The sequence below is a fragment of the Dipteris shenzhenensis genome, chromosome 28, assembly GCF_047967505.1.
Source record: "Dipteris shenzhenensis isolate YYH24624 ecotype China chromosome 28, Dip_SZ_1.0, whole genome shotgun sequence".
NCBI lineage: Eukaryota > Viridiplantae > Streptophyta > Polypodiopsida > Gleicheniales > Dipteridaceae > Dipteris > Dipteris shenzhenensis.
The window spans coordinates 50425919-50449010 of record NC_141623.1 but is presented as its reverse complement, the minus strand read 5'-3'; the positions used below and the strand labels follow the sequence as shown (position 1 = coordinate 50449010).

Sequence of the window (23092 nt, the reverse complement as noted above, 5' to 3'; positions counted from 1 at the left end):
AATGTTGATATCTTTCCTAGGAAAAGTTAACATAAGTGGCAAATATTTCTCTAAACTTAGATATTGCTCCTTTTTTTTTGAAAAGAAAAAATAATTTGGATAACATCCAAAGCATCACTTCATCCATACGATCCTCACAAAACCATATAGTATAGATTGATTGGTATCTTTTCAGCCATTTAAATCCTTATTGCTTTTAAGAAAGTGATGTTGCTCGTAGTTCCCAAAAAGTTCGAGATTATCTAAATGTAGGGCATAGCATTCTTTGCAAATCAAACTAACAATTAGTTAAACAAACACTCATTTAGATTAATAATAGTGGTGCATCAATCCATGTGATGCTGATATTTTATTGTATGATAGATATATATTTTACTCTTTGATTAATAGTGGATGCCCTGACCTATACTCCCAATTTTTAAAAACTAATGCCATCCTTTGAAACTCAAATTATGGAATTAAAAATGCTATATGGCATTCATTGGAAAACATGAAAACAAGAGTATAAAGATTGTCACCCAAGTCAACTACAGATTAAGTCATGAAATTACTAAAATTAGAGGACCCTTTTTGCGACCATTATGTTATGTTAGTAAAGCTATCATAATTTGGGTGTTTTCCCACCTATGGTTATATTAAGTTATAAACTCAACATAAGAAGTTTAGTTACACTTAAGTTAACACTAACAACACAACTCCATTTGCAGTGGTATCCATTATGTTATGCACAAACATGCAATTTTAGATTTATTTATGTTGTATCATTTATGTTGTTTTGAATCTAATTTATTTATTTGCTTAAGCTTTAAATAAGTAAAACAAATCGGCAATAGAGTAGAAATGCTTGGTTGATCAATGAATTCTCTCTCTCTCTCTCTCTCTCTCTCTCATGCCTACATGCACTCACATACGTGTGCATGCACAACACGTGCACACATGGATGCAGGCATGCACATGTGTGTGCACACATGCATATGCAATTTAGAGTTGTGGCAATTTGCATGTGATGCTTGTGTTTGTTCTTGGAAGTCTTTACTTTCCAAAGTCAAGACCAAGGCCTTGTGTTCATAAAAATGCAAAATAATGATAATTCAAAAAGAAGAGTATTTGTGTTATGTTTAAGTGCCCTTTGTTATGCACATACAATAGTTGTTTATGCTTTGTGAGCTAGACAAATGTAAACTAAAAAGTGGAAACTCAATAACTTATCTTAAATGAAGTAAATGGAATCTATTATCCCGTGAGTCACATTGGTAGGAGTGATTGATTAATATATATATCTGTAAAACAAAAAACAAAGGGTAAATATCATGAAGCTTCCTTGGAGTGCCAAAGAGCTAAGAGATACTCATGATTCATGACAAAGGGGATATGGTATGCATGATTGTTGCAAATTCCTTTAGAATTTGATAAAAGAAGACTTTGAAATGAAAAAGTCCCTCCACAAGTGTGCAATTTTGCACGGATGTAGGCCATGTTTTGTGGGACTCTTTGGTTGGCAAAAAGATTGGATAGATGGCAAAAGCAAGTTGTAAGGGGTAGCATGTGAATGTACGAGGAGAAGGACAATGTGAGACATTGGGAAAAATGGGTGGTTGCATGTCTATCATTTTGGATGGAGGTTGGAGGTGGCAATTCACAAATTTCCCTACTTCTAATAGAACCTTTGTTTGAAAGAACATAAAGAGCTTTGATTTGGGTAGTGAACCTTTAAAGGAAATTCAAATGTGAGGAGGTAAGAACACTGGGATAGATCTTGGACAAGAAAATGGATTTTTAGGGGAGAACGTTTGTGGAAGATGCTAGATTGTGACATGTAGGTGCTTTCTTTCAAAAAAGTAAAAGGAAATCTTTTTCCCATCTTTAACACTTAGTTTACAACAACCAATGCACTTCCCTTTAACAAGTGGGACAAAGGTAGCCATGAGGGATTGACTACCTAGGGGAGTATGTTGTAGTCCACTGACACAAAACTTTCGGCAATATTAAAGCAAAAGCTTCAACATTTGTAAAATGAAACTTTTATAACTCACTTTTTTCTTGTAAATTACATGAGGTAAAGCCGACACTTTTAGGAAAGCTTCAGCATACTAAAGCAAAAGCTTCAACATTAGTGAAATAAAACTTTTACGACTCACTTTTTTCTTGTAAGAATGGATAAATTACACAAGGTAAGGCTAACATTTTTAGGAAAGCAAGATACCCAGTATGTTGAATAATATTGTTTGGGAATGTACTATTCAAATAACCTCACTTAACTTTCTTTGAAAAAAAAAAAAACCTCACTTAACTTAGCCTAGGGTGGAGTGGAGTTAAGTCCATGGAGACATATAATAAAGCTCATGTCCCTTAGGCCCATGAAGACATAAATTAAAGGTCATGGCCCTCAGGCCACCATTCTACATGCACAACATTGTGGAAAAATGACACATTTGCACAAGGGAGTGTTTGTATGGCCCTTCATCCAAAGGGTGAGAGGTGGTACCCTCTTACCACGACGTGCCAGATATTAAGTCATCGTGATGTGCCCTACACTACACGAGACTAAGGATCTATAAATTTGCTCTTTTTCTTTACTTTCTCATGTGACTTCAAAACACTAAATCCCTTTTTGTTGTTTATACACATACCTCAATGTAGTCACATGTAGTTCCTGATGTGCTTGACCTAAGCAGATACATGGGTATATACTTCATGGTGATTGGCTTCACTAGTTTGAGTATCTTTGATATAAAGGTGGAGCCACAAATGTGTGGTGATTGGGCTTCACCTCAACATTTGATCAGGGTAGAGAACCTACAGGTGCTTCTCTAATGTGTTGCTATGTGAATTGGAGCCTTGCATGATTATGATATGAGGGTGATTCTTGTTCCTTTTGCAAGATGCACAAAACCAACTCTTTATCAATATGAGTTATTCTACTTTGTAGACTTTGTAGGGCTACGGAGCGTTGCCATACGAGAGCAAGCAACTAGTGTGGGCCGTGGGGCAAAATCCCCACATGGGAATGGAACCTTGGTGGGGCAATGAATGAGACCATGGAAGGTGGAAGGGCAAGGCTTGGTGTTTATGATTACAGCAATAATTGAAGGCGTTAATTCTATAGGCTACATCGTAGTAGTGCATACATGATACATGGTCAAGATTCCCACAGAAAATCTCTGCCCAAAAGTCTTGAGGCCCGTCAGCTTTGCGTTGATTGATCGCCACCCGACACTACCTAGCGCACCAGCACAATGTCGCACCCACCAGTACCACTGCTGCTGCGGCAGCTCCTCCGACAATTGAAAGCGTCCTGGAAGTCTATAGGAACCTGCGACGAAGCTGCGACCTGTGGGTGGAGAATCGGGGGCGCGATCGAGGGAGTCTGGGAACTGGAAAGGGAGGTGGAAAAGTGAAAGGAACTTGGGTTGGAAAAAAGAAGCGAGAGAAAAAAGCTTGTTTCGAGCCAACTTGGGTTGGGGAATTTGGCGAAAGAAGAGAGAGAAGAGCTTGTTTGGAGCGAACTTGGGTTGGAGAATTAGCGAGAGAAAAGCTTGTAACGAGCCTGTGAGAAGACAAAACAAGCTTGTTTAGAGGCGGGGAAGATGATGAAATAGCCAGGAACCTCCAGGAATGGAAAGCTGAAGAAAAGGAGCTAGATCCTCTGGAGGAGAGAAGTGGATCACAGGAAAAAGCTCCAACGAGAAAGAGAGAGGTTGGAGTAGCCAAGAAGCAACGGCATTGAAAAAAGTGAAGAAGAACAAGACGACCAATTGATACAGTACTCTGCCGTGCAGACATGGTTGTTTACCTGCTTCCCTTCACCTCCAAGACTCGCACGACAAGCTTAGCTTAACCTCTTCCCTCCTCAACCGACGCATTGCCGGTGCGCTCACCCACATACTGTTTCTCTCACACACTTCTTCTCCCCCGGCTCCAGCAAGATTCCATTTCCGTTTTACCCAAAACATACCAATGCTTCCTTGATTTTCGAGCCAAGGCGTTGCCTTTTATTGCGCCAAATTGGACCCAATTCTTCGCGCTACAACACGGGATCTCTCCAGAGAAATTCGTCAACTAGTAAAAAATCTATGCGTTGCATTGCGAACTACCACATCGCGTTGCGCAACACACCAATTTTCTACATTCCCTTGTTCTCCCTCTTTCAAAGGAACAAGGGGTCATACCCTTCTCATTGCCGTTATCGTCGAAGAAGCGAAGCTAAGCTTCGTCTATATCATCATGACACATTTGTACAACAAGTGGTTGCCAGCACCAGTTGCAGATGAATTGGGTGTCGAATCTCAAAGGTTTCACACGGTGGTCGGGATTATTCAACAGACGTTGCAAAACAGCACTCTCTCTTCGAGGCTTGCTAGCCTAAAATGGATCTCAGTTGTCAACACGTAAGTGTTTCCGCCATTTTGTAGGACTGTCTAATTTCAACCATGTTGATAGCCTAGTCTAATAATCACAAACAGCAATTGTGCCTCACGCAAAGGAAGGCATGTCTAAGCACCTTTGGACAAATTATCCCCGTGTGTATTTTATCTTAGTTATGATGAACGAGTTAACAATCCCCTTAATATCGTCTTAGTCAAAGAGTTACAATCCCCATGTGCGTGGGGATCGTGGCTTATAATGAAAGGCTCCCTGTAAGCTTAGCATTCACTGAACTTAAAGCTAGAGTCTATATGGAATAGAGAATGAACGAAAAGACCATCCATTAATGGGCACAGCAAACAACGAGCCCTTCTCTCAGGTTATGTACCTCATCTTCCAAGAGTGGTCCATAGTTGTATGTAGTGTTGGTGCCCTGAAACCATTGCAAAATGTAGCATGTAGCATATCTTTACCAAGATGGTCAAAGAAACCTATGCGTATAGGGGAATAAAATCTTCAGATAGGTAATAAACAGCCATCCTAGAGCAGAGTAATGTGAAGTCGTGTCAGGTGCTATGGTGGAGAAGAAAAAGTCACGAGACAACTATCGAGCCACTCACAGAGCTTCAAAACATTTGGCGTACAGTTTGGAAGTTTGTTTCTTATCTAATTTATCTTGACATTTTCATGAAAAATAATTGCTGTTGAAAATAATTGGTACTTGTAAACTTAAGCTTCCATAGTCACTAAAAGGGCCTTAAAACTTCCGGGCAAGTTAATACGCAGACTGTAAGAGCTACAAGTACATGAAAACCCTTTCCTCTCAATATTTTGTGGTAGACGCATAGACAATTAAGTGAGAAGAACATATAGGAGAGACTAAGCAAGAATGGCGGATGTACTTGGCGATAGAGAAGACACTGAGTGAGCGTTCAGAACTGAGGTGCAGTATACTAGTGTAATAGCATGCGAGGCACTCCACAATCTGCAGCAAGTTGGGAGTATGATTTGGGCACATGACCGGGGTGTTGTATGAAATGTTTTAGAAAGAAAGAAAGAAAGAAAGTCTATTAACATCCACGGATGACCAAGAAGTCTATGGGACAACATGAAAACCAATTAGTACATCAGCTTAGAGAGGGTAGCTCCCAGGGAGTGCATAAAGCAGCTCCATTTATTTAGAGTACCTACATTATGACTTGGAAAGAAGCATAATTGGCCATACATTAGTTTAAGACTGAGAGTCTTTTGGCTTGGATTTACACTCTTTAATGAGTGCTACGCCCTCACGGTACAATGCCCATTTTCCATCATTCCTTGCAGCCTTGACCTTAGCTAATTCCGCTGCCTTATTTTTCAATTGATCTCGTGTAAGTTCTTCAGCTATCCATATCTGAGTTCCTTTCAACTTGTAGGATTATCGGAGAAGCTTGACTCGTAGATCCCGTGAGTTAAGCGTAATGATAGCATGACCTTTAGACTGTAAGATACGAGTTGCTTTGGGTTCATCATCATCATCAAAAGCATCATCCTTATCAACTGTCCAATCAATATTAGGCATGGTTGCTTTGATATGTGCTAAGTGTCGCTGAAAGAGTCCTCCTCTTTGCACCATCCTTCGGGGAGTCCCCCTATTCTAATCTTCAAAGCGTTATCACGCCTAGCTGCATGTTCTTTAATCTCTTCCTGAATGTCAGCCTTGTTAACCTTTGCATTGAACTCCACAATCACTTCCTTCTTTGCGGTTTGTACTTCAGTGTGAACTAGCTCTTTGATTGTGGAAACTAGTTGGGGGGGAAGCCTTGTAAGATTTAACAACCTCATCGATGACTGCCTGTTTGCGAAGTCCTTCTAGAACCTGAATTCTAGCTACTGCATCTGCCAATTGCATCTTTAACTCTCTTACCTGCTCTTGTAGATAAAAAAATCTGTTCATGGTGCCCAATGATGGGTCGGTCCAAACCTCCTCGTAGGTAGGTATGTGCATACGGAGAGGGTGTCATAGCTGCAACGGTGGCGTATCAGGATCGGGACCTGTTGCCTGAAATGATTGGGTTGAGGGGGAAGACTTCGAGGAGAGGCTCGGCCATTCCTTGCTGGCCATATCTTCTGCTGCCCCCTGGCTGAGCTAACTCCCTAGCTGGGCTGGGGATTCAGCCCAACTAGGGGTTAACCCTGGTTTGGGTTAACCTCTGTCGAGGTGTCGGTTAGGTCAGAGTTGACCTAGGTTAGGTAAACTGGTGCAATGCTGGCGGCGCTGGTGGAGTTGATGATAGACGGTGACGAGGCTGAGATGCGAAGAGGTTGAGGTAACGGGTGACAAGTGAGGCTGAGGCTAACGCGTGAGAGAGAGAGAGAGAGAGAGAGGGAGAGAGAGGTGGAGAGGCTGAGCGGTGAGCATGGGCTTGAGGCGGAGAGGCTAAGCGACGGAGGTGGAGAGGCTGAGCGACGGGAGAGGGAGGCTGAGCGACAGAGGGAGGGGCTAGCGATGGGAGAGAGGGAGGCTAGCGAAGGAGAGGCTAAGCGGGGAGAGCTGAGCAACGGAGGTTGATACATCCCACTTTTCTATCCTTACTGTTCCGTTGAATTACAGGCAATATAATATCACGGGCGATGGCATCATAAATTTCCTCCCAGCCTCTCTTGTAGACTGCAAGCATCTAAAGATACGTAATTTTCTTCATTCATGCTTATCCACAAGCCCTCAGTTCCCTAGATGGTTCCCTTTGCCACATGTCATCATTCTAGACCTTTAGCTTGGTACACCATTTACCCCTCTCTTGGGGCACCCCCTTGGCATTTTTACACATTTAGGTGCACCTAGGCCTGAGCACTCAGAACCACCTAGTCGATGCCAATACACCCTCACCTAGGACCTTGGCAGTTACTTCCCTTGACCATTTAATTTATTCACATGAAATATTACAGAAGTCGGTCACCTAAATGACCGGTAAATTTGACATCTCTGTCTGACACTATGGATTTGGGTAATCCATGCAGACAAAATATATGTCTAATAAACAAATCCGCCACTTGCGGGGCACTAATAGATTCTCTAGTTGGAATGAAGTGAGCCATCTTGGTAAGATGATCAACCACCACAAGGATAGAATCATATCCACCTTGTGTCGTAGGCAGCCCTACAATAAAGTCCATGGAAATGCTCTCCCACTTACTTAGTGGTATCTCCAAGGGCTGTAAAAGTCTGGGTGGCTTCACCCGCTCTGCCTTACTTACCTGACACGAAAAACAACGTGTCACATATTCATGAATATGCTTTTTCATCTTTGGCCAAAAGAGATCTCGCTTCACGAGATCATATGTCTTCTCGACTCCTGGATGTCCCGCACATGGGCTATCATGGCATTGTTGAATGACTCTCTGACTGAGATCATTCTGATTAGGTACTACTACCTTACCATTTCTTTTCAGCATACCATCCCTTATGGCATATCTTGCATAAGTTTGGCCTTTTCTGGATGCCAGGTCATCCTTTTCCCCGGGTTTTAACATATGAGCATTAGGCCATAGGCTCTGGACAAACTCGTCTACCTTTTGAGTTTCTCTAATCTCGGCCATTAGAGCACTTTCTAACACCCTGAAACTCACGTTATGCATAATGCGTGACAACGCATCAGCAACTTTATTATCCTTCCCTCTTCGGTACCGAATCGTCAAATTAAACTCTTGCATGAGCTCTGCCCACCTAGCTTGGCGGCCTCTCAAGTCAGGTTGTTTACAAAAATGTTTCAGAGTATCATGATCAACATCCACATAAAACTCTGATCCATACAAATAATGTCTCCATGTTTTCAAAGCATGGACAACAACATACAACTCTAATTCATGAGTTGGCCAATTCCTTTGAGAGGGAGAAAGCTTCTTGCTTTCAAAGGCTACTGGCCTTCCCTCTTGGAAAAGAACTGCTCCTACCGCAATGCCACTTGCATCGGTTTCAAGGAACAACCGTTTCTGGGGATCAACTATTTTTAACACCGGTCCTGAGACCACAACTTGTTTTATGGTGTTAAAACTTTCTTGTTGATTCTATCCTCATATAAAAGATACTTTATCTGAGGTCAGATCAGGCAATGGCGATACTATTTCAGAATATCCTTTGATATGCCTTCGATAAAATTGGACAAATCCCAAGAATGATCGCAAAGCGGTCAAACTCTGAGGGATTGGCCAAGTCAATATCGCAGCCACTTTCTTTGGATCCATTTCTACCCCCTTTGGAGTAATTATGAATCCTAAATATTCAAGTCTAACCATACACAGTATAGTTTTCTTCTTATTTACATAAAGACCGGCTTTCCTCAAAGTACTAAACACTATTCTTAAGTGTTCGCGATGCTCAGTAATACTTTTACTGAATACTTGAATATCGTCAATAAAATGTACTACAAACTTTCCGATATACGGATGTAGTAAATCGTTCATAAGCATGACGAATGTAGCTGGAGCATTGGTAAGTCCAAAGGGCATTACCAAAAATTCATAATGACCAAACCTACTTCCAAAAGCGGTTTTATGCACATCCTCGGCTCTAATACGGATCTGATCGTAGCCACACTTAAGATCTATCTTACTGAAAATTACAGCCCCATGCAATGCATCTAGCAAATCATCGATCCGAGCCATCGGATACTTGTGCTTAATAGTGATATTATTAAATGCTCTGTAATCTATACAGAGGCGAAAAGTATCATCTTTCTTTCTCTTTAATATCACTGGCGAAGCAAAAGGTGAAAAACTGGGTTGAATCTGCCCCGGCTTGAGGTATTCTTCCAGTTGTCTTCGCACCTCAGCTTCCTCTGTAAAGCTTAATCTATAGGGAGGTCTATTTACAGGTTCTGCCCCCGGGATAAACTCAATTTTATGTTGAACGTTTCGCTCTGGAGGTAACCCATAAGGTAACTCATCCCTAAAACAATAAGAGAACTTGTCCGATATCTCTTTAGCCAACTCGGCCATTTCCCCATCTTGGGTAGCCTCAGTGCTAGCCGATGCATCATCAATCGACTCTACCAATGCTATACATAGACACAGAATATAGAGAAACGATAGGGTTTGTAGTGGAGCGATCAAAAATAGACAATACTCAGACACAACTGAAGAACGGAACTTAGAAAACATAGTGCCTGTCGGTAATATGAAAAACTGAATACAAGAACCTCAAGCCGTTGTGTCTCAAGGACTGTGGCTGAGGTGAATCAGAAAGATGATTCTATGTAGAGAAACAGTAGAAAAGATAGCAGCAGAGGGAGCGAAAGGCAGTCCTCCGTGTAGCTTGATGATGATGAAGATGATGAAGGGCTGGAGCTGCCCTAGGAAATGGCTGAAAACCAGCATGCTCTGAGGAAGGAACCTTCAGGCTATCTGGAATAGCAACATGATGAAGAAAAGGAGGAGATCTGGGGCAGAAGGGGCAAATCCGGGGCAGATCTGGAGCAGAAGGGACAGGAGTAGGAGGAGCTGCAGCAAAGGATGGAGGAGGTGAGGAGCAGCTGCAGGTCCTGTCCAGAGGTAGGAGAAGATGGCAGAAAGCAGAACTGGAGCAGAAGGGGCAGATTTGGAGCAGAAGAGCAGAAGGGACAGAGCTGAAGCAGAGGAGCAGATCTGAAGAGGAGAGGTAGATCTGGAGCAGGAGGGGCTGCAGCAAAGGAGGGAGGAGGTGAGGAGCAGCTGCAAGTCCTGTCCTGTGAATGAGAGTGTGGGGGCTAGTGCCTTTATAGGCCTGACCTAGCTGGTCGGCCAGCTGGTCGGCCAGTTTTGGTTGGCCAGACCAGCTGATTGGCCTGATTTTGGTCGACCATTTCTCTATATGTTTGCCCCAAGAATTGGGGATTGCTAGTTGCTTAACACCCCCTCTCAATTGCCAATTTGGAGGGGCAGACATTGTGTGCTTGGAGCTTCGTGTAGAGATGTCGACGGTGTTGGTGGCTATCCCTACGAAATGCCCAAGAGATGCAATGCAAAAATGCAGAGAAGGTCACAAGAGGAGTGCCCTTGCAAGGGAATTGTTCACTTCCTCAAGTGCCTGAGTTACACGTATGATAAGCAGAAATAAGAACACTGTGAAGCTCGAGAGAATAAGCCACCCCCTCTCACCACCGAAAGGTGGAGGGAAAAGCAAAGGTAAAGAACAAATATGTCGTAGCAGCACTGATAATCCAGAGATGGTGGGATTCCGCCAAAGGAAGAGGTCGTAGCTGAACAGTGAGCCAGTGTGTGCCCGAATTTTGGACCTCGGGAGAGAGGAGTCTATCCCCGCCTCCATGCTGGACAAGATTCGAAACAACAGTCATCAAGACACATCTGAACAGAAAGGGTCCCGCCTAGGGAGAACTTGTAGATCCTGGAAGTCGATGCCGATGGTGGTAGAGGTGAAGGATCATGACCCCCTCATTCGAAGGAATGGGGAGTGTCAAGCCTAAAACCGAAAAGGGAGGGAGGGATGGGAGTAGAAGAGGGAGGTAAGAAAGGGAGGGAGGGAGGGATGGGAGTAGAAGATGGAGTTCTCTCCCGTAGTGCACAGCGGAATGAAGAGGAAACTGATATGTTCATAGGAGTGATGCTCCCCGTACCTATGGCCTCCATGAAGAAGTAGGATCTTTAGATCACCAGAGATCTGGGGTCTTTAGATCACCATGGCTCTGATACCATATAGAGAAACGATAGGGTTTGCAGTGGAGCAATCAAAAATAGACAATACTCAAACACAACTGAAGAACGGAACTTAGAAAACATAATGCCTGTCGGTAATATGAAAAACTGAATACAAGAACCTCAAGTCGTCGTGTCTCAAGGACTGTGGCTGAGGTGAATCAGAAAGATGATTTTATGTAGAGAAACAGTAGAAAGGATAGCAGCAGAGGGAGCGAAACGCAGTTCTCCGTGTAGCTTGATGATGATGAAGGGCTGGAGCTGCCCTAGGAAATGGCTGAAAACCAGCATGCTCTGAGGAAGGAACCTTCAGGCTATCTGGAATAGCAACATGATGAAGAAAAGGAGGAGATCTGGGGCAGAAGGGGCAGATCTGGAGCAGAAGGGACAGATCTGGAGTAGGAGGAGCTGCAGTAAAGGATGGAGGAGGTGAGGAGCAGCTGCAGGTCCTGTCCAGAGGTAGGAGAAGATGGCAGAAAGCAGAACTGGAGCAGAAGGGGCAGATCTGGAGCAGAAGAGCAAAAGGGACAGAGCTGAAGCAGAGGAGCAGATCTGAAGAGGAGAGGTAGATCTGGAGCAGGAGGGGCTGCAGCAAAGGAGGGAGGCGGTGAGGAGCAGCTGCAGGTCCTGTCCTGTCAATGAGAGTGTGGGGGCTAGTGCCTTTATAGGCCTGACCTAGCTGGTCGGCCAGCTGGTCGGCCAGTTTTGGTTGGCCAAACCAGCTGATTGGCTTGATTTTGGTCGGCCATTTCTCTATATGTTTGCCCCAGAAATTGGGGATTGCTAGTTGCTTAACACAAAAACTCTTTCGGAGTCTTCCAAATTTCCATGGCTGAAATCAATGGTTGCCCTTTCATTTTAATCAACTCGGGCTCATCGAAAACCGTATACCCCGTTGCTGCGGGCTGTGAAAGCATGTTATCAGGTGCACCGCTTACTAACTTAGTAACAAACACACTTAATAACACAGGTACTAACCTCTGAGAAGGTCCCGCCAATTGCATCTGCATATATTCCGCATTGGGACTCTCCTGCATTTCCGCGTCGCATTCAGATATTATTATATTGGCCATGCGACGGTCTTTGTTTAGTGGACAATCTTTCCACTGATGTCGCTGAAGGCAGCTGAAGCACAATCCTTCTTTTCTAGCTTTCTCTTTTTGCTCAAGGGTCAACGAGGACTTTGACCAAGCCCGGGCTGCCATTGGAGTTACTTTTCTTTTCACCCCAACGGTGGTACTTGTCTTTGCTTGTCCCTCAACCGGCTTCACCTGCTTGGTTTGGCCACTTGGCTGCGAGACACTTGTCTTTGAAGTCCATTTCCTCTGAAATCCCCTTTTTCTTGGGTACTTATGCTGAGTCCCTGCCTGCACAAACCCACTAGGTCTGCCTCTGGCATCCTCATAGTTCAGGGCTACTGCAATAGATTCATCTAACGTAGTCACATATTTAGCCCAAACTTCCATTTTAATCTTGTCATTCAGTCCATAGATATAGTCTTTCAACTGAACCGACATAGGGAGAGGGTCTGTTATTTTCATAACACATTCCCTGAACTTGTCAGTGTACTCTGCCACTGACAAATTCCTCTGTCGAAGGTTTCTATAAGCATCCCAAGCTCGGGACTCTTCGTCAGGTGGAAGGAAGTGTTTCTTAAATTCAGCCTTAAACCCTTCCCAGGTGGTAGGGGCAACTTGATCTTTCTGTTGCTTTATGTACCATCTATCCACTGCCTCAATAAATAGGTGAGTGGTCTCGCGGATTTTCTTTAGATCAGATCTGATTTCACAAATGGCGAAAGCTTCTTCCCACTTGTGTAACCAAACCTCGATCACATCAGAACTGCGCTCGGTCATCCAACCAGCGTACTTTTCCGGTCTATAATTAGCAATATTAGGTACCTTGACCTTCGCACGCTCTGATGAGTGTATACTGGACTCTAGCTCTGGAGCTTTGCCCTTTTCATTTCTAGATGGTCTAGCCGACAAGGCTTGCACCATTTCTCTAATTTCATTTTGACCAGCGTTCACTTGAAGCTATTGGTTCATGATCTGTTGTAAAGCATCTTCTAGTATAGAAATCCTACCCACCAGAGTAGGTGTTGTGTGATGGGACACTTGTTGCATAGATCGCGCTCTAGATTCACCAGGATTCACCCTGGAATCTTGTCCCTCTGTCTCCATTGTTTCAAAAGGGAAAATAGATTTTATTTATTATTTTATTTTTTTGTTTACTTCAGATTCCCCTTTGCTGTACAGGAATAATAAACTGCAAATTGAAAATTTGTATAGAAGGGAAAAGAACTACTCCCTGGAAACTCCACGTAACGGAGATGTCTCGACTTATTTCTTCTGCCAAGCCTCTAAAATCTGCGCCACCAACCAAGGCACTCACCCAGCTATTCGCTTCTCTCTTTCGGAATCAGCCTTAGTGCTCACGGGCTATTTACGTGACCATATCCTACATCCCACGCATCATCGACGCTGCTCCTGTTGCGAATTCTCAACGGCTCAGCCACTCCATCAACGGAAGCAGCTCTCTGCGCTCACCTTCCAGATGCGCAACCCTTCACCTAACTGTTTACACAGCTTAATCCTATGCTGAGACCTTGGATTTCAAGTCTCTCTCCGGATCTTCCAGTACCTGTAATACCTCTCCAGGAAACAACACTTCGAGAAGCGATGGGTTGGTCGCTCAGCAGATCCTCCAACGGTATGCTCAATTTTATTTTATTTTTTGAGATATCCCAAGCCGTGTCGCCAGGCCTCACTATCCAAGGCCGTGTTCTCAGTGGCTGCAAAAAAATCCCGACGGGATGGCACAACTGGGATCACGACTTTGAGGACATCACCAGAATAAATGAAGTGATCTTCGAGGCCATTAGCAGACTGGATATCCTCCCAGGGGACACCGAGATTCTGAGCAAGAGTCCAAAGGGTGTCGTCGCCAAGAGCCCGTCAGAGCCCATCGCCAACATACTCCTCTGATTTCACAGGTGTTTCACCCAGCACCGCTTATCACGTCGAAGGGTCTGCCCGTAACTTCAGTCTCACGCGCCACCGTTCCCTGGCTCTAAGCTAACCGTAAACCAACGGTTTCACGTAGACAGCTCGTCATCCGTGCTACCCAGGTGTTCTGCACTCTCTTCGTACGTAGTCCCCTCGTTCAACCTGCAAGCCCTGATACCAAATGATACATCCCACTTTTCTATCCTTACTGTTCTGTCGAATTACAGGCAATATAATATCACAGGCGATGGCATCATAAATTTCCTCCCAGCCTCTGTTGTAGACTGCAAGCATCTAAAGATACGTAATTTTCTTCATTCATGCTTATCCACAAGCCCTCAGTTCCCTAGATGGTTCCCTCTGCCACATGTCATCATTCTAGACCTTTAGCTTGGTACACCATTTACCCCTCTCTTGGGGCACCCCCTTGGCATTTTTACACATTTAGGTGCACCTAGGCCTGAGCACTCAGAACCACCTAGTCGATGCCAATACACCCTCACCTAGGACCTTGGCAGTTACTTCCCTTGACCATTTAATTTACGCACATGAAATATTACAAAAGTCGGTCACCTAAGAGAAAATGCCCACCGATCTTTCCGAGGTCATGCTATCTCGGCTAGAGCATAACAGAGGTGGAGAGGCTGAGCGATGGGAGAGGGAGGCTGAGCGACGGAGGGAGGGGCTGAGCGACGGAGGGAGGGAACGAAGGCAATCATATAGTCTTGAAATATTGAAGAGGCATAATTACGATGATGAGTCATACGTATCAGGTTTGAGAGCTTACAGATATCTTAGAACCATAGATACGTATCAGATTTGAGAGCTTACAGATATCTTAGAACTATAGATCACACACAGCATCTCTTTGGTAGTACATGCTATCTTCAAGCCATTGCTCTTGTGAGACATGTGCCAATTCATTCACTAGTCATCATGGGGAGTAGCAAGAAGATAATAAACTAAGATTCATGCTTAAATTAGTTATATTATAAGGGTTCTTTCAGAATGGTAGATAGGTTGCCAAGACTATCAAGTGGTAAGTGTTAGAATCATGGAGCTGTAGAGGCTAGTCTTGCATACGCATGCATGGAAGAAATATAATAGAACTGCAGAGGGCCACAAACTTCTGGGCAAGATTCTTTGATTTATTACGCACAATGTCAGATAATAAGAGCTACTGCATTAAGAGATCAGGTTTGAGAGCTTACAGAAATCTTAGAAGCATAGATTTATACTCCAAAGCAAAATAATACGGTGCATGCTATCTTGAAGCCATTGGTCTTGTGAGACGTTTCACTAAACATCATGGCAGGCCTTGGTATTGAATGAATGTTAAGTAGCAAGAAAGTTTATTGACTTCTCATGAAAGCCCAGGTGTTAAAATCAAACAACTGTAGAAGCTAGAAGTCATGTGTACATATTCATGGAAGTGATGTAATAGAACTGCAGAAGGCTAATATCAACCACCTCTAAGCTGCACATGCAAGAACAATGGGACTTTTTCCGAAAAGTTTTAAAAAAAGTGTGATAGAGGCAGATAGCTCTCAAACAACTAATGAACAATCAGAATAACACAAGGCGCAGAACATAGAGCGAGTATCAAATAAGATGGGCTGCTACCACTGCTTATCATTCGCTTCTTTGACATCATTGATTAGGACTCTTAACTCCAGGTTGCACCATGATCTCAAATATTCCAACATGCCTCCTAACCTTGAAGTGAGTTGATAATCAAAACACGACTGCGAAGCCTCCATCAACAGGAAGCATATTGAAAAAGGAACTGCCTCCAGTCAAATAAATGATGCTGCCACACCAAAATAGACAACCAAAAGGACAGATGATATCACCCCATCAAACAGGAGCGAAACTATCACCAGCAACTGTCAAAATAACTAATACCAAGAGCATGAGATGCATTATCAACAACTGCAATACTGACAAGAAACATAGCCTTACCAGCAGGTGCAAAACAAGAGACGCATCCAGTGACAATCATTTCGCATAGCCATAATTATTTGATGATGTTTATATCCCTGTGGCTTTGAAAACTGCTGAGATTTGGCATTAGTGAAGAAACTGTAAAGGATACCAATTCTATAGGTTGGACGTTCTTCTCAAACTTGAACCTGCATGCTCTGTCCCATAGCTTCCACCATGTATACCATATTTGGTTGTAGCTGGAGCTTAGGTAAGGCAGAGCTGCATCAAACTGAAAGGTGCCAGGAGCAAATTTTGCTGTGATATGACTACAAGAAATCCTACTAATCTAATATCAGTAGTGGGCCAAGGAGCCAAAAAGAGACGTTCATGATAGCAGAGAATAGTAATGTCTGTATGACAGAATTCTGGAAGTGTTTGATCCATACAATGAGGCCTCTCTTACATAGAGAGTGAAGAGCTAGACATGAAAGTCCAGGCAGAGTTTGCCACCACTCCAAATTGATGCCATCTTTCAAAAAATGACACATCTTCACAGGGTTTGGGCTCTACCTAGCGAGAGATTATTGAGATCGGCACTACTGGTAGACGGCTTGAGATCTCATTATCGTCCTCTATGGCAAAAAATTACATGTATGCTTTCACCTTTTGTCCCAATTCCTCCTTTGGAACTTTAGGATAGGTTGGAGGATTGGATTTTGACTTCCCGTGGGTCCTCCTTTCGTCCTTTGAGGCTATCTCAGATTACAGTGCCTACATTATATAAAATCCTTTGGCCTCAACCTTGGGTTTCAGATAAGGCTAATTCTATTTGGCGAATGCATCGGCCAGCTAAGTGGTGGAGAAAGAGACTAAAGCAACTTTGGGCATATAAAGTTCCTCTCGGCAACAGGTCTTTTTTTGAAGAGTTCTTCTGGGAGTTTTTCCATTTGGTCAACTATTGGCACGTAGACACATTGCTCCTGCTGTATGTTGCAGATGTTTGACTTCTCAGGAGACTATGCTTCATTTGTTCTGGTTTTGCCCGTCCTCCCGTGAGTTTCTGGATTTTCTTTGACAGCAGTTAAGAGCGAGATTCCCGACTCCTACTTTCGGGAAATTCTTCTAGCTCTTTGGTTTTCATCCGCGCATTCAGGAGTTTGATCTTTTCTTTGTTTGGGTTCGTTATTGGGCACTTTGGACTTTGTGGATAAACATGATTTGTAAAGTCTTTGGTGATCCAACATTTTCTTTATTTGCTTTCTTCAAGCGTTCTCTACAGCAATCTTTTTTTGACTGCTTGCAGACTCACTACATCGATCATGATGTATATTTAGCATATACAGACATTTTCAGCTGATGTAATTTCTACCTCCTCGCTTTGAGGTGGCTTTCTTGTGATATAAACAATCATAGCTTTCACTAAAAAAAAAGTTTAGCTCTTAAAAAGACCCTTTGACGAGCAACCTTTGTCCAAGAAATCTCGCTGACGAGCTCTTGTCTCCCATTTGGCAATTTTTCTATGATCATTACTTTGCAAACAATGTCTGGCCTGGCATAAAGATGTGCTTTCTTCAAGAGACAAAGACCGAAAATGACTGAGTTCAGTCAAAGACACTGACAGATAGATTTTGTCCGAGAAACCGTATCCCTCAATGTTTTGAGATAATTTTTGCCATAATCCTGAATAACTGATTGGATACGAGCAACAAAAGCATCCCAGGCATAATCAATATTAATAAAACTCTGAGGTGAAAGAGGTTGACATGCATCATACACCATGGCCTTAAAATGATCATGATCCAAATAGCTATTGTTAACCATGAGGAGCCTTCTATGTGGAAGCCGATCATCTGGCATGTCATGCAGAGAAATCCTCAAAGATAAAGGTGCATGATCAGAATGCACAAATGCATAATCAACTGACAAGGTAGTAGTAAAAGTATTAGAGTACTGAGGATCAACTCTGTACCACCTCTCCAGTCTAGCTTTGTATGTAGATTGAGCATTGTGCTGGAAAGTAAACCCAGGCAGCAAAGGATAAGATGCTGTCCAAAGATCAGCAAATTTGAAATCAAGCAACAATTGAGACCAGCTCTGCCTCTCAGAGGCCAACATATGGGTATGGCCAGATGTATTATCCCGTGGCTGAGGAGCATTGTTGAAGTGACCACAAAGAAAAGCATACTGCCTCCATGGATACCTCTGCATATCTTCCCAAATCTGTCCTTGATGATGGGAGGATTGAGGAGCATAGACAGATGCAAATTCAAAGATATCACCCTGTACAATGCATTGTATAACCATCCATCTGCCTTGTGAATCATTGAAGGCCACAGAGGGCTGAAGATCATGCTTGATCAAAAAGACCACTCCTCAAAAGGAATGCTGTCCAGCATAGAAAATTTCATAACCGTGAAAATGACCATGATGTCCAGCATCCACATGCTGTTAATGTTCCCGCAAAGCTACCACATCTGGCTGTAAGTGATTGAGAGTACACACACTTTTTTTTCTTCTTTTTTTTTGGGTGAAAATATTGTTGCTTTTATATTACAAGATGAGCATCCCAAAGCAGGAATGCTAAAAATACATCAAGCAAAGTTATCAATATATGACAAATATACATCCTGATCTAGAGACCCTGTTTGCAAACAATCATAAAACGATTGTTGCAAAGAGTGCCTGAAGAAAGAGTAAGCTAAGAAAGTCGGGTCACCAAAAACTCTATGATTTCTGTCCTTCCACAGAGTCCAAAGTGCCCAATATTGAACTCAAATAAAGAAAAAAACAAACTGATGTCGAGGGGGATGTATCCCAAACAGCTAGAAGTACTTGCCAAAAGTGAAGCCTAGAAATCTGGCGCATAAAGTTTGACCCAATAATGCCAAGAAATCACATGTATGAGAACAGTGCCAAAAGAGATGAGACACTATTTCCCTGGGAGCCAAACATCGGCAACAAAGTGGTGAAGCAACATGGCGTTGTGCCCAAAACTGTCCAGCTGGAAAGACTCCCAATAAAACATGCCACAGAAACACGTGCTACTGAAGATGAATTTTTGCTTTCCAAACCCCATGCAATCTTTTTCGCTACCACTTTGCCATTCTATTCATATGCCAAATTTTATTTGCCCTCTGTGCAGCCCAAGGCAAAGGCAAAAGAACTTTATAGAGCGCCGAAACTGTAATATTAGACAGCCACAAAGGACGACATGTCGATCCTGGCAAATGAAAAGTCCAGTCTTGCAGTCAATCCTCCACTTCCAAAGCAGGAATAGGAGTAAAATTCTGAATCAAGGAGATAATCTTATGCCAGACCAGACGATAATGCAATCCAAGACTATATTTTGCAGTAGCCTGAGGGAAAGAAAGAGGAGTCCCATCATCATGAACAATATCTGAAACCAAAAGGATCCCCTTTAGACTTAAAAAATAAGACTGTCGAGGCTCTTGCAAGGCTAGCAGAGGGGAAAAAACCCGAGACCAGTGTACACTTTCAGCCCTCAAGGAATTTCCCTGTAAAGTATCCTGGCCATCCCATTCCACACACTCACACACACAGGCTACCATGGCACTTGTCAAATGCAGAGCCACAGCTAGGAGGTCACGACGGACCGCACCCGCAGATAGCCGCCTGCGTTCTATCTCTATCCTCATACCAGTACAGCCTCACGAGTCACCCACCACCGGGTCCATCATGACCTTGCCTTTTGGGGCATCCAGTATTCACTGTATTGGCATTAGATCCGATTTGAGATTATGATGATGATGATGATGATGATGTTATGACTATGTATTACTCAGCATTCAACATGGGTGATTATGCTCGTTTTAGTGGCTCCACCCTTTTGGCTTATTGTATCAAGTTTCTCAGAGTCTCATAGACCCATTGGTCTTCCAAAGAGTTCAACAAACTTTCTTTCTTTCTTTCCCTCTGTTGGAAAGGTCACCTCCCTCTGTAAGCCCCCATATGAGGAGAGCATGGGGGGTGGACCTGGGTCTTGAGAGACTGACACATGGGCAGGGTTATGTCTGCAATGTGGGCAGGAATCAAAGAGCGAAGAAAAGTGAGGTACCTGGAGGAGCCATGGTGGCTGCAACAAATGGAGCTCATGGACAAAAAGTTGGCTATGGATGTTCAGCCTGGATCTGGCCTGGCAGAGGCAGATTTGGAGCAGCACCAGATGGCAGGGTTAACCAGGAACATAGGTGCCTATGTGGCGAGCTGTTTGGTGGGTCTGTGGGCAGGGATACGACCCACAACAACAGGGCCTAGAAATGGCGCAAGTTGGCGGGTCAAACAGCAGACAAGTGGACTGATTACTGGGCTGGTTGTGCTGGAAATAGCCAGCCAACCAGGCCTATTTATAGGCTGGGTATTAGGCTAGGCCATGTATAGAAGTGTGGGCCAAAGGCCCTAGTAATGAGAGCCCCTCAGGGGCATTTATGGAGCAGATCAGGTCAGCAGGGCCTGGTCGGCCTGTTTGGGTCGGCCAGAACTGGTTGGCTATTTTGACCAGGCCTTGGTGCCTATAAAAGGAGGCACTTGGGCCTCATAAAATATCCAGCAACTCAGCAAAAGAGGAGCAGACATGAGCAGCCAGAAGACACTTTCTTGAGCCTCATCCTGGAGGTGAAAAAGAGGAGAAGGTGTGCTGCAGACTGAGCTCTCAAGGGCTGAACCTTGGCCTGCTGTCTCTCAGGGCAGCAAGGTGTTGTGATCTGGACGGAGAGTCTACATATGCTCAAGGTGGAGCACGCGGGCTCAAGTCGAGAGATATCCGGCAAATAGTAGAAGTACGTGATGGTAAGATCAAAGGACCACGCTCTGGTGGGACTTTGGATCTCTCTCTCTTTTGTATTGTGTCCATAGCTTTGGACGGAAATATATATTCTTTTGGTAGCTTCTATATCTGGCTGGATTATTGTCTATTGATGAGTTTGCACATCTATTTGATGCACATAAGTTGAAGAAGTTTGTAATTCCACCCGCCACACACACACTATGTGAGCTCCTGAGCTATTCTATCAGTCTTCCGCTATGCATACCCTCTGTTGGTCAATTTATAACACCCTCTCTCTTGTGAGTAAGAGCAGCACATGGGATCCCCTCTTGGATTTCATGCATTGTATTATACTTGTCTCAAGGCTGTTTGGTTTATAAAAATGTCTCAAGGGCTGTTTGGTTTATAAAAATGCCAATGGATTTCATGCATTGTATTATACTTGTCTCAAGGTCTGTTTGGTTTATAAAAATGCCAATAAAAGTCTCTTTCTTTCTCCTTCACTCACTTTTCTTTTTCTTGCTTCAATTTTTAATTCTTATGTAAGACTAAATATATTCTAGTCTTACAAAGGGGCAGAAACATGCACACTTCTTTTTACTACTCAAACAACATTATGCCATTAGGTTTGCCATTTGATTTGGTTTTTTGTTCTTATTTGAATAAGGGTGAATAGGAGTTTGCCGAAAGGTCCAAATCTTTTAGCAGCAAATAAGAGGAGTAGTGTTTTAATTTAATAAGAAGTATTGTAGAAAGAAAGAAAGAAAGAAAGAAAGTTTATTAAAGTCTTCGGAAGATCGATGGGTCTATGAGACTGTGAAAAACCTGATACAATGAGCCGTGGTAGAGGAGCTACTAAACGAGCATCCACACCAATGCAGAATGCAAAAAATGCAAAATGGTAGTACTAAGTCCTAAGTACAACATAGTCATGTCGATAGTCGACTATATATCAATCTCAGCATCATCGTCATCATCAACATCATCATAATCATCATCATCCTCATCATTAGCAGTAGGACATCAGGATGGATGGGGCAGTGGAGGCATGAGGTCAGCAATAGAGCGTTGTCGGCCCCTCAAGGGTGCAGTCCGGATACGTCTCCTGGTCGTAGCTCTACGTCTAACCAGGGCCACTGTGACCCCCGTCGGTCGGGCTCCGACCCTAAACAAGGATGGGATATCCCCAAGTATGATCTGTGTGTCAACCCTCTGTCTAAGCTGTCGGGTCATAGGCTCCGAGTCACGGTCATGTCAAGGTCTCATCTCGTGAGGGTCTATGTGATCTGGCTGAAAGAACTCTGTGATAGAGCTCTGAGAGGTATCAGTCGAGGAAGAAGTATGCTCATGTCCTCGTGCTCGGAGTATCCTATCGCGGTGTCTAAGCACCTCATGAATGAAACCAGCCAAATACCGTTGGTCTGGGTAGGAGAGGAGACGGGCCAAAACCCCGTAACTATCTCTGAAGAGACAGTAGAAACACCCTCGGATCTTATAGTAAACAAGACACCTGAAGATGAAATGCTCATGTCTCAACCTCCTGCATGTCACACAGTGTGCATATGCGCCTCTCCTTGGGTAACTGCTCTGCTCTGTCGCTCTCGATACGAAGTCTGTGTGAAGAGACCCGGAACTGCCCAAGAGAGATCCTCAGCGAGGGGTAGATAAATCTGCGTGTATCCTAGTGGATCAATGAAACCCTCCACTGTGATATGTAAGAAGTGATCTCTGTAGAAGCCCAGCTTCACTGGAAGATCACTTGGGCCCAACCGAGTCCGGAATGTGTGTAGCTGTAGTAGATCCTCACGAATAACCTGGTTGACCTCGTGTGATAGGAGGGGAGAGAACGGAGCATCCATGCTGTATTGGAATGGAGGTAGTCTGTCCATGTGGAGCCTAGCCCCTCAAACCATCTCTCTATGCGTGCATACCAGCAGCTCTGGTCTCCCCCTGCTATAAGTGCCATAGAAGAGGACAATGCTAGCCATCATATCCTGCTACGCCCAGAGGTATAATCCCCATACTCCTTGACTCGGTACAGATACGTGATGACCTAAAATGCAACATCTAGCTGTAATGGAGGTGACCCAAACTCCATCCGAATGATCTAGTGAGGAACGGATGGCTTACCACGGATCATCCGTGATAACATGAGAACCTGTAGCCGCTCCACCCTAACCCACTTTGTATCCGACAAGTCTGGCCCCCAACATGGACTACCATACATCCCTGCTGGGCGGACCAAGGAGTCAAAAAGCAACCCTTTGGTCTGTGGATCCTAAAAGTAAGAGTGGAAGCACTGCCTCTCTAGTCTAGCCAATGAAGCATATCCTTTGCTCAG

The 23092-nt window shown here is 43.8% G+C and overlaps 1 protein-coding gene across 2 annotated transcripts in view; it reads left to right on the top strand.

The window, feature by feature from the left end:
• The first annotated feature begins 3255 nt into the window (after positions 1 to 3255).
• LOC147883687 (proteasome activator subunit 4-like) overlaps positions 3256 to 23092 on the top strand; it is a 142489-nt gene continuing 122652 nt past the window's right edge. For both annotated transcript variants that reach the window (XM_087399300.1, XM_087399301.1), the window contains exon 1: positions 3256 to 4388. In XM_087399300.1, coding sequence (XP_087255426.1) covers positions 4225 to 4388 — 164 coding nt within the window. In that variant the 5' untranslated portion in view covers positions 3256 to 4224. The remainder of the gene's footprint in view (positions 4389 to 23092) is intronic.